This window comes from Chelmon rostratus, chromosome 11, assembly GCF_017976325.1.
Source record: "Chelmon rostratus isolate fCheRos1 chromosome 11, fCheRos1.pri, whole genome shotgun sequence".
NCBI classification, from domain to species: domain Eukaryota; kingdom Metazoa; phylum Chordata; class Actinopteri; order Chaetodontiformes; family Chaetodontidae; genus Chelmon; species Chelmon rostratus.
The window spans coordinates 25,524,487-25,538,905 of NC_055668.1; the positions used below are offsets into that span (position 1 = coordinate 25,524,487).

Consider the following 14,419-nt stretch of genomic DNA (forward strand, 5'->3'; position numbering starts at 1 on the left):
AGGCCACGAATAACCATTATTTTATAAGACATTATAAAAAAACATTCTGGCAGACAAAACTCAAAAGCCTATGAAAGGTCCCGAACAGCCAAGACCTCAAATATCAGAGCGTTCTCAATACATTGTCTACAAAAATCACAAATAGTCATAAACCACTGAAATTTTCATGCTGATAACATTTTCAGCTATATCTACCCCATTTTTGGGTGGTGGATTTGCTGTTTGACCAAAAAGTAAAAATCACAGTGTGGCCCACCTGGTGCTCTGTAGCTTCTAGTTTGGCAGTCAGATCTCCCACTTCTTGTCGAAGTGCATCACCCTCCTGTTGCCTCTTTTCTTTCTCCTCAAGCAGCATGCCGTTTTCCTTCCTGGTGATCTCCAGCACAGACTGAGCTGCCTCTTTGCCACGCCTCTCTTCACCAAGGGCAGCACATAGGTCCTCTTTGCTTTGCTTCTCTTCTTCAAGGGCTGCAATGGCATCCTCCTTGGCTTTCCTCTCTGCTTCAAGGGCTGCCATGGCCTTCTCGTTGCCTTTTTTCTCTTCTTTGAGGGATGCTAGCACCTCCTCCTTGCTTCTCTTTAGCTCCCTAAGTGTGGCAAGGGCCTCCTCCCTTGCTTTTCTTTCCTCCTCTAAGGATGCCAGTGCTTCCTCTTTTCCCATAGTCTGATATCCTAAAGCAGCGAGAGCATCTTCTCTGCCTCTCTTCTCCTTCTCGAGGGCAGCCAGCGCCTCCTGGGTGGTAGGATTATTGATTAATTCCTATTTAAAAGTTTAAACAGCATTGAATGAACTTAATGAGATTGGGGAGTGTCACTGAAAGCCGAGTTAAATAAATCTTGCAGTTGACTAAAGCATGTTTTTAAAAAGATGTTAAAACTCATTACGTTAAACAATGGGGGTAAGCTAATACAAGCTTGGCTAAGCCAACTAGCATGGTATATGTAGCATCACTGGAATCCAAAAGGCAAACACAAATGAGAGACCAGAGCTAGAGGATTCTCCCATTACATTTAGATCCACTGTATGGGAGAATTACAGAATTACATCCCGGTTGGTTATAGTAAAAAACGGCCGAAGATTGGTCGGATGGAAATTGTGTGCTGACATTGTTCAACTGAAGTCAGGTAACTCTGCTCTGTGGAAACACTTCAAACGTGTGATTTACCACATCACCTGAATGTGTCAATGAGCTGAACAAGACAAACACCTCCCGACAGTGCTCAGGCTTTCTCTCATTGGAGATTCGGGCCGAGCAAAAGCAATAGCTAACGCTATAGGAGCATTTATCATCTGTGGATATGCAACCATACTCAGTGTGCATGTCGATCAGCCTGTTGTGCCTGTCCTGTATAAATGAGTACAGCCTGCAGTTCAGGAATGACCAAAAGCTCAGAGTCTCACCACGGATGTGATAAATTTTAGTTGATTTTTTCTTATTGATAATATATTATATTTGTGTGCCTTAACTGTTACATTAAGGCCAACGTGCCATTAGATATGAGTAAGCCCTAGACATACATGCTTGGCCCTCTAACAAACGTCAGGCTGGTACGATGTAGGCCAGTGACAGCCTGGGGAAGAAAGTTGAGTTTGTGAACAGGTCATTGGTTTAAAAGGTGGGATGAGTCATTCTGGAGAAAGATTGTTGATATTGCCATCTCTTGTCTTTCACAATGTGATTGCACATTAGCAGAGCTTGGCGATCTCCATAGGGGATTGCGATAAAATTGACGTAGATAACGGTGATACGCTTCAGATATTTTTAATCAATATGTATGGACCTGACAGCCTATCACACAGCAGAAATAAACACAACAAACATGAGTCTGCAATATTTTGGTTCGTACTGCACAGCATTGCTTTTGCCACTGTTGAAGAAAGTGGACGTGAACACGGATGTTCTCCTCTCGCTTCCCGAATCACCCTTCCCCTTGTCCTGTGCACAAGCGCCACCTGTTGCTGAATGGTTGGAATAGCACAGTGTGTGACGAAATACTAATTTTTAAATCCAATGAATATCAACAATATTTCACTAGGACGACTCACCCCACCTTTAATTCCAGGAACATATAATAATGTGAGTGCATAAACTGAGAGGCAAATATTTTTTATCCCCCTGTTGTCAAGGTACTATAGAAAAAGGCATGAACTTGTTTTAGACGCTCATTGGGTGATTTCACAGGTTTGTGGCAGCATAAATTAACAGAGCTGTAGAACAACATTGAGGGGACTTTTTGGAAACAAATGCATCTTTCTCCGGACAAAACAACCCACAACCCTAAGATTGTAAGAGGAGATCATGCTAATTAAGCTCAGCTCATCTTACCCCTCACAGACTACTGGTTCAACTAAGAGTTGTGATGACATTGCTTCTCTTTTTGGATATTCAGTATCCCTGCCTGATTGTGAGCACCTTACCAGCAACTGCTCTCTATCACATGAACGCCCATCCTTTACCAGCAAGGAATGGCCCTGTGAGCCCTGCTCAACAACCTTCTGCAGGTCTCCCAATTGTTTCTCCAGGTGGGAAACCGCTGACGACTTCTCCTGTAGCTGAAAGAGAAGCCTCCTCTTCTCTTCATTCTCTGCTCCACTGGCTTCACCTAAGAAAAAACACAAAAAGGGATGTGAAAAGTAGGCCAGGGGTGGCACACTGTCACTGTATCCAAATGTCAATTTTGGAACAAATGACAGAGAGATGTGTCATCATTTACTGCTTCAAAAACCAATTTTTCACTGTCAAAGAGATAGCTTTATACTACTGTTATGAAGGCGATTTTACTGACATGTGTATTCCAAAAAGGGCATTTCTACATTAATGTGTTAATGTGTTATTGTCAATGATAAGCAAACAGTGTAATGGCCTCTTTCATTTGGCTGTCTCATTGAAATGTTTTGCCTTCATGGTTTGTGGATAACCCACGTGTGCAAGTCAGTTCACCCAAATGAGAATATGACCTTTTTCCTCCACCTGTCCATGTAAAAAGTTCTGTTTTTATTTGATGAGGGTTTTGAGATTGATGTGGTGAAAATAAATTTGTTTGCGTTTTAACTGAAAGAGTACATTTCAATACATAAACAGCACAGCGTCTTTTCAGAAAGTCTCTGTGACTTGGGATTACCCATAGGCTGCACTGTGAACAGCTGTCTTTACTAGTAATTTCTAATGAACAACATGAATTTTTCTGAGAAACATAACTGGGACATGGGTGAACTGATCCCTAAATGTGTGATGGATATCACAGAAAACACAGATGGAGGCCACAAACTTATGCCGCTGGATGTTGGGAATATTTACAGTTATCTGTGCATCAGTCCTCTTGAAGCCCCAAACCATAACTGAAAGGAGAACAGTTCAGTTTCCTCTGCCTTTCAGAGGAAACAGATAAATGGATGGATTTATGTGCTGATTTATTTATGTTTTGTTTTTTTTACCATTGTCTTTGTGGGCCATCTGCTCTTGGACTTCCTGCTGGTGCTCATTAAGTTCCGGCACCTTCGCCTCCAGCTCCTCTACAGCATCTCTTCTGTCACCCTGAGCTCCTGCTCGGCTTGAGCCCAGACATTTACGAGCAGCCTCAGTAGACAACTTCATGCCTGCCAAATCAGAGTAGGAGTCCAGAGATTTGTCCTATAGGAGGAAGCAAACATCAGAGAAATTAGGGAGTGATTTTAGTGAGCACATAGCCACAGTCAGAGTATTCAGGTTTGAGCCACACCAGTCAGAGTAGCCTAGAACACAGTGGCTGCATATAAATTTCCTCAGATAATTAAAATAGGATGTAAAAAAGAGATCAAATAACTTGTCTGTCCTGATATGAAATGTTAGTAACCTTGCAATTCCTTTTGCTCTCACAGTGAATAAAGTCATTCAAACAGGAATTATTATCATTTCAATGGCAAGCTGTAGGCAGAAGCAGGGCAAAGACAGGTTAAACTCAATAATTAAAGGAATTCTGTTAGTGAGAACTGTGTGTGAAATCACGTCACTAAGACGCAATGTCATATGCATCAAACACAGACTCCACATTATTCCCAGTTAAATCTTTACATCTTGGTCATCAAAGATCTGTTTTGGTATTCATAATATTTAATTAGCCAGAAAGTACACAAAACACTTCTTTCTTAATCACCCAAGAAGCAGAGAGAGTATGTTACCATGGCTGTATCTGGACTTGGTCCAGCAGTGGCCATTTTGTCAATGAGGTTCTTGAATATCTCCAGCCTCCTTTCTGCTCGCTCCTCCAATATTTCTCTCTCTCTGACGAGGCGTTCACTGAAACAAACACACACACATTCAGACTCAAATTTTCCTACAGACACAGACACACTGACAGACACACACAGACGTCTCACTCGTAGTCATGCTGCATCTCAGAGAACAGCTCTGTGAACTCTCTGCTGATTTCCTCTCGGACTCGTGCCTCCATAAGCAGGTTCTCTGCTCGCTCCTTCTTCAGCTGTACCTTCAGCTGTTTCAACAGCGCCACCTGCCTCTGAGGAATGACACAGTAAGACACAACAAGTTCTCAAATTGAAAAAGTAAGGATTACACACTTTACCTTAAGAACAACCTTAATTCTTCATGGTATGGATTCAAAAAATCAGAGATTTTGGTCCATATTGATAAAATAGTAAGCAGTTGCTGCAGATTCTCCCAAAGGTGCTCGACTGGATTGGCCTGGTGACTGTGGAGGCCATTTGAGTACAGTGGCCTCATTGTCAAGCTCAAGAAACCAGTTTGAGATGATCTGAGCTTTGTGACATGGTGCAATATCCTGCTGCAAGTAGCCTTTTGAAGATGGGTACGCTGTGGAACAATACTTAGGTAAGCTGTGGAGTAACATTAAACAATTGGTACAAAGGCTGTGCCACCAACCAACACCAGCCTTGTATCAGGTGATACATGGTGGGATGGCGCCATGTTATCACACTGTTTAGGTCAAATTCTGACCCTACCATCTGAACGCCACAGCAGAAATCGCAACTTCATCAGACCAGGACACATTTTTCCAGTGTTCTACTGGCACCCGGTGTGGTCTTCTGCTGCTGTAACCCATCTCCTTCAAGAGATGCTCATCAAGTTGTTGCCACTCAATTGGAGGATTGGAGGATTACACTTTCCTTTCCTTTAAACCTCCTTTTCTAATCAAAGGCAAGGGGCAAGACCTTAATAAATAAGTTGTGTGGCTTCTCATACAGTTCTGAATGAAGTCATTCAGTTACACCAGGCCTAAATGTATCCTTACCTCCTTGAAGTGTGACCAGTGATTCTGCTCTCTGTGTAAATGTAAGGGACTGACCTGGTGCGTGGTTTTAGCGATGAGAATTTTATCTTCGTCGCTGTCTGTCTGATCCATTGTGTCCTCCATCAGGCTCTTTTCTTCCTGATACTCATCCTCATCCTCCTGAACAAATGATGTCAATAACAACACAATGAAGATTTATCTAGTGATGAAATATGAAATATTGTAGAAACTGTAAAAAGGCTTGTAATAATGAATTCCCTCCACCTCACCTGGACATCCTCCAGGCTACTATCCCAGCCAATCGAGGAGCTCCGCCTGCTGCTGCAAAGCACTTTCCTCTCTGTATTGTTGATGAAGGATATCTCACTGGTGGACCTCTGGGGCATGATGGGAAGGTGTTTGGTGGACAGAACCACAACCTGAAAACAGACATGAGCAGAAAAGAGGCAAATTAATTAACCATAAATACTGCAATGGTATAACATTTCTTTTAGTCAGTTCCTAAATCTCATGTGGCACTTTGGTTATATTGCTATACACATATGGATAACAAGATTTATGGACAAATTCAGTCTTGTTGCATGGGCGATTACTCCTTAATTAGTGTTTCAGAGAGCAGAGAGAGTGTATTCTTTAGGTTTTACACCACTCGTTTTTGGAGAAAAAACATCTATCACACAATATCATGTCTTACTTATTTGACCTATTTTGCCAAACATTTCACAAACAAAACAAAAAGGTATTTTTGCAAACTAGTGTTTGCATTCAAAGCTGTGGTAGGAAAATGTGCAAATGTGGTGGGAACGCAGACGGTTCTCATGACAGTGTCACGGTCCCCCTTGACCTCACGACTGTCAATACAGACCCTTAAAAAATACACAGACATGGCAGGTGTAGTTCCACAGTTTCAAGATTCCCTAAAACCACCATCTTTCTTGTTGATGGATTTAAATTCCATTTCAATAGATAAGGGTCAAATTTGACCTGGACCAGCTTTAATGTCCAATAATCTGTGGCACCAAAACAAAAACATAATATTTTTGAATATTTATATTTTGATGAAGTTTGAGTCACATTAGGAAAGGTAGTCAAATTTCAGACTAAAAGAATGATATTTAGGGTGTTTTTACTTCTGTTACATGTCAAAAGGGGTCAAATTTGACCTGAAAAGTATTAAAGGGTTAAGGGCTAGGGAATGCATTATGAAAATGAGTGTTATCTCAACAATAGAAGTACAAATGTGTGTGTGTGTGTGTGTCTGCTGAACGTCTACAGCTGAAAGAAAGAGAATGGAAACCCCAGAGAGAAAAGCACTATAAGAAAAATGAAAAAGAAAACGAAAACGTGCATGCACCTTCTGTGCCACGGCAGAGAACTTGAGGACATTGAGCGTCTCATCGTACATGGAGGCACACTGGTTGATGTTGACGATCATACAGGCTTTACCGCGACCACAGAAAAAGCCCTGCAGGTAGTGGGTCAGCTTGCTTTCCCTGAAAGGAACATGCTGAAGCAGCCTGAGGGAGGGAGACAAACAGCTTAGTTGCCATTGATGCAGTGCATCCTCAACTGTTTGGACTGTTAAATTCTTGAGGCTCCAGAAAAAATATCTTTCCACCAATAACCACCAATGGAGGTTAAGGAGAGCTGTAACGCAACCACACAAACCAAACCAGTGTGCTAAAAGAATGATAAAAAATCTTTTCATACTACAGAGAGCATTAAGGAACAGGTAATGATCTCACTTGGCCTGCTGATTGTATCTCAGCGCATTGATGCATTTTCCCAGGATGAGCAGTGAGGTGTTTATGTTTCCGGCCTCTTTCAGGCGCTCTCCTTTATTCTGGGTCTTTGCGCATCGCTCTGAGCCAGCCAGGTCACACAGACTCAACCTGATGACAAACACATTTATTCACATAAAGATTACTCGTAGGCAATATGAACTTTGTCCACAAAATCAGATCTGCACTTTGACCAGAGTTGAGTTCACACACGGAGCAGTTTTGTCTGTGTCAGACTAATTCTCACTCAAATCTTTGTTTGGTTTCAGCTAGGGCTGTTGCCTGTAGAGCAGGCATCTCAAACCGGTTCCATAAAGGGCAGCGTGGCTGCAAGTTTTCATTCCAACCAAGGAGGAACACACCAGGCTGGAATCAATTAATCAGCTGATCTCAGTCTTCAGCTGATAACTAAGTGATCCCTTGATGTTGATTGGTTGGCCTGATGTGCTCCTCCTGGGTTGGAATGAAAACCTGCAGCCACACGGCCCTTTATGGAACCGGTTTGAGATGCCTGCTGTAGAGTGTGCAGGAAGAGGAGGAGGACTCAACTGTAATGATGGTTTTTGTGTTTATATCTATACTGCATGTATTTGGATGTATCTGCAATATCACCAAATGTGTGGAAAGCAATATACAGTGAAGCAGAAAACAGTAGAAAGCAGCTACACGCCCACTTGATCGCTGTGTTGCAGTACATACACTGTGAAAGACAGAGTGCAAATATGGCTTAAGGGACAGCTCCCACGGTAGAAACGGTGGTGCCAAATCGCTACCGATTGACACATTTCTACAGTAGCACGGTATGTACAGTCATTCTGCCCAATCCTACGTAAAACTGTTTCTATATGCCAGTTAAAAGTAAGGTTTCACTCACTCGCTGACGGTGTGGACCCTCGGGCTCCCAACATCCTCAATCCTCAATATGCGAATGGAGAAAATACTGTGACTGAAGAATAAGAAAGAAAATTGAACATATATTTCAGCAAACACCGTTCTAAAATGGTCAAAAGCAATGCTTCTGATTTATTCAGCTCATATTTTCTATGCCAGTTGTGTTTATTTCAGTATGATTACAACAACAATCAAGCAGAGAAGCGCAGAGAAAAGTGATAAGAAGTGAGATGAAACTGTGGAAAGAGAGGAAGGAACATGTTCACGGGAACATTGGGCCTCAGGCAAGAACTGCTTGTACAAACAGAACTGCTTTTAGATGTACAAGCCATTTAAATTGTGACGCATTCTTTCATTATGTCACATTTCAAACACTTAACACAAGTGGTCCAGACCTGTTGGACAAGTCATGACCAGAGTGTCTGACATTCTCACACTTTTGATTAAAAAGTTATGTTTTTTGAATTTGTAGTTAATATTACTGACATCCATAACCAAGATGAAAAAAAACTTTTCAAATAATATTCTGTTCACTGACACTGTGACATATACGTACATTATCTAATTTTTTTCCATGTCTGTCACATTCCCTGTAAATTAAACTTGCTCACAAATGGAGCAGAAAGGACAACCGTATGTAGAAGTTTTGGGATGCTGAGTATAATAAGGATCACACTTATGAACAGGTTGAATTTGTTAAGTTGACTGATAACATGTTTGTGCAGTAAAGAGAATTATTAAATCTGTTAATTATTAAATATCTTTGATTTCACTCCACATGACATACCAGTGGTTCCTTGTTGGTAAAGTTGGTGATATAGGAGGTAATGATTTTTTGACTTTTGCACTCACTCTTAAATTGCTGTTTAAAAGAAAAAGTATGTAAATGCTCATGGCTGTTGTCCTCACCTCCTGCTGGAGAGCTGGTTGAGCCGGGTGGAGGAGAAGCTCTGGTTCTTCTTTCCCAGCTTCATCACCATGTAAGCCTCTTCTGCACTATTTACCTGAACCCAACGCAGATCTAAATACAAATGCAGAAAAAAAAGGATATTCATATAAACTGACTGGAATGGGATAGGATTCTTTGGCTGGGTCCTTATACATCCGACACGACAGGATGAGTTAAAGAATTCCTAAAATTCAATCTCCCCAACATGGCTGCTCATTTCTCAACAAACAAAGCGCGGTCAAAACGCAAACATGCAAATTTTTGACGTATAACTTCAGTTATAGCTGCCATATTCAAACCTTTGACAAAGGCATTGCCCTTAACGTCCTGTGACAGGCGCAGTGCAGTCCTCCTCAAGGCCCCGCTGGGAACCACCTCCAGGAGGTCGTGAATGTTCTCATTGTAGATTTCACAGAAAGAAACCCAAACAGAGAATTTAGTGTGTGTTTCCACCTCCAGGGTGATTCTGTCCTCTGCTGCAACAGCTGTACCCAGCATAGAAGAATCTGTAATAGAGACAACATTAGAAATCCTTGTGTAACACACACTATAGTGAATAATTTGGAATTACTTTTGAAACACAGGATGAGAAATGCATTTGTGCCAAAGGGCTAAACATTACAGTAATATAGACAAGGGCCGACAGTGCTGTCAATCAGAATTAGTACAATATCATCACAATGCGCAGGTGCTTTCTGTGTCAGATTTGCAGCTGCAGTGCAAAACTAATTCCAGAAAAACAACCAATGCCTAATTAGGTGATAACAGATTAAAAGACGAAATCTTGCCTTCAAGGAGAGTCTTATTGGTCGAGTTCAACAGGCTGGAAGAGCTCTTTTCACTCTACGAGGAAAAGAGTAATGATGAAAATGTTAAAAAGGGAAAGACAGTAACAGATTAATTATATACAAATTCATTATACAGCACTTTTAGAGTAATGTCACACAGTGCTTCAAAGACACATAAAGGAAGATATGAAAACCCAAACACCTCTAAACCAATGAAAAGCTTCTAAACAGGCAGGTCTTCCTGAGCTGTATTTTGCCCAGGGGTGGGTGGGGGCAGTGACAATGTATGTGTATGCAGCTCTCTGACCTGTTAGAGCTCCAAAAGCACACTGAACCCTTATAAGGTGCCAGTGTTAACTTTTATAATCCATTTAACTCCACCCAAAAATATTCTCTCTTTCAACTGTCACAGTAAACTGTGAATCACTTTAATGTCTGCTCAGTCTCTCCCCTTTCTTTCCTCACCGCCACAAATATTTCAAGCCCCTCTTTAGGCACGCCTACAGCAGAGGAATTTCAATGACATTTTTCACTCGTCAGTCTCATGTACATCTGACAGAACACACACATCTATTTTAATTAATACAGCTGTCTATACAGACTGCTTAAAGGCGTGCACTTCAGTCATGCTTTATGCATGTAACCGCATCTCAAGCTAATTTTTTATGCCTCAAGTCTATTTCCTTCTATTGCACATATATAACTACAATGTGTATTGGTTCTGCGCCCTGAGAGAACACAGGTAAGCTCAGGTGCAACAATGCCTGAAAAAAATCATGTGTAGGTACTGTGGTGTCCCTGCGGCCTGAGGAGAGTTCTGGCCTGAGCCTTATTGCAGGCCTCAGTGGAGCTCAGTTGACCGGTAACTCAGCACACCTGTGCACAGTGTGCTGAGGTTAGTTAAGGCCGTCTGCAGCAGGCCAGCTCCCTCTTCTCACTGCCAGCCTCCACAGGCACACCACTGTTTGGTTCCTCTGGTAATGTTGTGTTGAGTTCCCCTTTGGTTAGGTTTGCACATTTACAACACACACACACACACACACATTTCACCTATGCACATCACATACCACTGATTTTACTGATTAATACACCCCATGCTTAGCTATTTAGTTTACTTATTCAGTTTGAATTTGCTAATTTGATTAATAAAGTATTGTTAATCAGTGCACAATGGTCTTGTCTCCCTTCTTTGTTGTGACCACATGAGTCAGGTCGTGACAGTACTGATGCTCCTTTGTACTATCACAGCAGCCTCGAGCAGAAAGGTCACCTCTTTAAGTTGACTGAAGAGGTTTCTCTTGAACAACGCCTCCTCAGCCTGCTGCTCCCTTGTGAGCCTTGTGAACTCTCGGCAGCGGTGAGGTTTGATGCTCATCCCAGTGAAAACCTTTTCATCAATACTGTTGAAAATGACATGGAGAGACCTGGGCAGGATACCAGCATCAGCATCTGGACCTGAAATGAAAAGAGCATTAGGTGCAACAACTAATTGGTTAAAATCAATTAGAAAAATGGTGATGAATTTCATCATTGATTACTTGGGTCTAGGTTATGATGCACAGCAGCAACGTCATGGTAAAGCTATTTTAAAGCTGACACCTGATAAAGCTAACTGCCCTGAAAAATCTTGATCCATCATGAAACCGAGAGAAAACAGACAGAAGGTAGTAAAAAGCACTTCCTCCTGAGAAAAATAATTGAAAACTGCAGCATGTCATTTTTAATGCAAATTAATTGAGTTTAAATAGCAGAGGTATTGAAATGTATGAGAATGAAACAGACCTAAGAATGTGAAGGTCTTTCCAGCGTTTGTGACTCCGTAAGTGAAAATCAAAGAGTTTCCCCCTTCAAAAACATCTTTCACCAAGTCCTTCGCTGTGCCTTGAAAGAGCTCTCTCTGGCTTGTCTCAGGACCATACACCTAAAAGGTAGAAACATATGAGTAGAATGAGAATTAGGTCTTAGAAGAAGAAGAGAAAGCTTTCTGAGGCCAGAGGACGTTCATTTCTTTTGGCTTTCTTATCTGCCAGGAAACACGAACCTGAGAGAACTGGAAGCGCTGTCCAGTCTGTGGAAGGGATTTCTCAGTGCTAAGCCTCACGGAGAGGGACAAACTGGGAGGTTTCAGCAGAACTGTGTCAGGGGGCTCAATAATAACACAGTCCTGTATATGGAAGAAAAAAAAGAGGGAGACAGGCAACAAGACAAAATTATTTATCAGTCACTGCTGATGACACTGCTATTCATTTATTAGCAAGTGCATGCAAATTAAGCATTTTAGCTTTCTTTATTTTTACCTGCGACTCTCCATTATTGATCTCTGCTGAGGTGAAGGGTCGGATACGGAGGTAGACCTGAAGGTGTTCTTTCTCCTCAATCCTGGAATGCTGCACATCACATGAGAGTTTCATCAAAAACAGCAAGAGGAATGTGAACGACTACATTTGTGGCATTACATTAAAGCTCACATCTGTATTAGATCAATAAGAAATTATGTAAATTTCTATATCACAACATAACAAGCAATCATCAGTTCGAATGTTGAAGATGGGGGTTGAATAATTGTAATAAAAATACCTTTTAAAAAGCATGCATTCTGTCTAGCAGGTTAAGAAATCCAGTGGAATTAGATTGCTTAACCAATCACTGTAAGCACTCGTTAAATACTGTAAATGTGGGACATGAATTAGTTGACTAAAAAGTATATCAGCCCTACAACTAGAAAGAATAATATCACTGATGAGAGCGAATCATCTACCAACCATTAGCCCCTTTTACACAGAAATCCCATGATACTGCTGTAAAGAAGACCCGGCATTACACCATCTTTGCTTTTTCACACTGAACCAAACAATGCCGGTATACTGCCACCCTGGTGTTTGAGTACAGATAGCAGGCCAGCATTTCAGAGGCATAAAGAGATGTGACTTGTAACACAACAACATCAACCTTTCTACCTCCGCTGCTGACCTAAAGGCGAAACAACATCCGGCCATTCCGTGTTTGTGCATTGTACACAGGAATGGAGAGGTGGAATAACAACACAACATTCCCAACGTGAACAGGCTGTGTGAAAGGAGCTATTCGATTAGAATGCTGGTTCAGAACTGGTTGTTCACTGACGTGCCCTATTAAGCAATAATAAAACCATTTTCATCACAATGATAAATAAAAACGTCCAAATTGCTCCTTAATGTTTCAGATGTTTTAGATCTTTCCTACTGTACTGTGTGACACAAACTGCAATGTTAGCCAGGAAGTGATTGCCTGCCAATGTTAGCTGTTTCTAATGGTAGTTCATTGGCCATCAAATGCTTGCTTTATGTTAAAATATTGGTGTCCAATTTCTCTCCAGATTGTAATTATCAATTGTCTTTTCAACTGCTGATCAATCCAGAAGCAGAGCAATGACAATGACTTGTCAGATATCCTATGTTTATATGACTTGCAACATAGAACACAACAGTAAGGCATTATTATTCTTTTGATAACACCATTTGAGCTTCCCACCTTGACTGTGACAGAGAAAAATGGCTCCCCAAAAATGGCATTGGGACTGTAAGGAGTCAATTTCTAAGTCAAGGTTTTTTACAGTTGCATGCATGTGTGCCTGTTGCCCTTTCACTTTGTAAGCACTTTATAATTCAATTAAATTTTTATTTAATTTTTATTTACAGCTATAGCAGCAGTTACAGACCAAACTCTTTATTTACAGAGACCCAACAATTCCCTCATGAGCAAGCACCTGGCTGTAATGTAGTCACTATAAGTATATTCTTCCTATATTCATCTGTATGCTACATCATTATCATTATTGTGAGCAAAAGTGTTGACACTATCTTTATGAAATACCCTGTCATTACCAGGTTTACCTGTGCGTCCAGGAAAGTATTGAATTCTGAGAGATCTCTCCTCAAATCGTCAACCTCTACCTGTTCCCGTTTGTCAGCCTTGTTGCTCAGGCATGATTCCATCGTCCTGCAACAAACAAGGCAAAAGAGTTTACGGAAACAGTCGAGCTGGCATGTTGCGGGAGGTTTAGACAGTAACCAGTAAAGCATTACGCCTCGCCCTACAAAAAGTTATATTTCATCGGATACAAATTTCCCCGGCTTTCCCAAATTTCTCCGGCTGGGGATAAATAAAGTTTTATCATATCTTATACACACACAAATCCTCAGCTGCTTATCGTGAATTTGGCGTACAACATACACTAACAACTGTTAAATCAGCTTTGTTAACCCATACCTGGTTAACATAACGCACAACACACACACGCGAGACTGCAGTTATGCTAACAAACGTTTATTAAATGTTTATTGGGTCAATCCAGCTAAAGAGCTAGCTAGTTAGCAAACTAGGAGACGCACCTGTCAACTGACAATTGTAACATAACACCACATATTCGCTACATTTGACGAAAATAGCTCAACGACGACGGTCCAACTAGGATATTACTCAACAAAAGACTTACCCGATAGTTTTATTTGGGACATTAGGTACTGCTACTGACACTGAAAAGTCTGCTGTGTGCTAACGCTAACTAACGTTGAGCTAACGACAGAGAACAACACAGCCGCGGTCTGAGTTTGAAACGGACCAATCAGATTGTTGAAAGAATTGCACATGCGTCCTTTCTGTGCTGCGTTCACTGGTTTGACTTGTGGTTGGAAATTAGAACCACCCATTCCGGTCCGCTACTCTTTTCCAAAATTGTGAGGATCAAAGAGAAAATATCGTGAGGTCCCCACTATTAAGGC

At 41.3% G+C, this 14,419-nt stretch overlaps 1 protein-coding gene across 1 annotated transcript in view; it reads right to left on the reverse strand.

The window, feature by feature from the left end:
- Positions 1–14,218, reverse strand: part of LOC121614025 (kinesin-like protein KIF20B) — a 54,150-nt gene extending 39,932 nt beyond the window's left edge. Inside the window, exons 1-19 of the mRNA XM_041947789.1 lie at positions 14,134–14,218; positions 13,532–13,637; positions 11,957–12,046; positions 11,701–11,823; positions 11,442–11,580; positions 10,930–11,114; positions 9,862–9,863; positions 9,171–9,220; positions 8,832–8,943; positions 7,906–7,977; positions 6,996–7,142; positions 6,605–6,767; positions 5,520–5,669; positions 5,305–5,409; positions 4,358–4,497; positions 4,160–4,277; positions 3,437–3,632; positions 2,420–2,604; positions 257–733 (exon numbers count right to left, since the gene is read on the reverse strand). Coding sequence (XP_041803723.1) covers positions 257–733; positions 2,420–2,604; positions 3,437–3,632; positions 4,160–4,277; positions 4,358–4,497; positions 5,305–5,409; positions 5,520–5,669; positions 6,605–6,767; positions 6,996–7,142; positions 7,906–7,977; positions 8,832–8,943; positions 9,171–9,220; positions 9,862–9,863; positions 10,930–11,114; positions 11,442–11,580; positions 11,701–11,823; positions 11,957–12,046; positions 13,532–13,633 — 2,556 coding nt within the window. The 5' untranslated portion in view covers positions 13,634–13,637; positions 14,134–14,218. The remainder of the gene's footprint in view (positions 1–256; positions 734–2,419; positions 2,605–3,436; positions 3,633–4,159; positions 4,278–4,357; positions 4,498–5,304; positions 5,410–5,519; positions 5,670–6,604; positions 6,768–6,995; positions 7,143–7,905; positions 7,978–8,831; positions 8,944–9,170; positions 9,221–9,861; positions 9,864–10,929; positions 11,115–11,441; positions 11,581–11,700; positions 11,824–11,956; positions 12,047–13,531; positions 13,638–14,133) is intronic.
- Between the last annotated feature and the right edge of the window lie 201 nt (positions 14,219–14,419).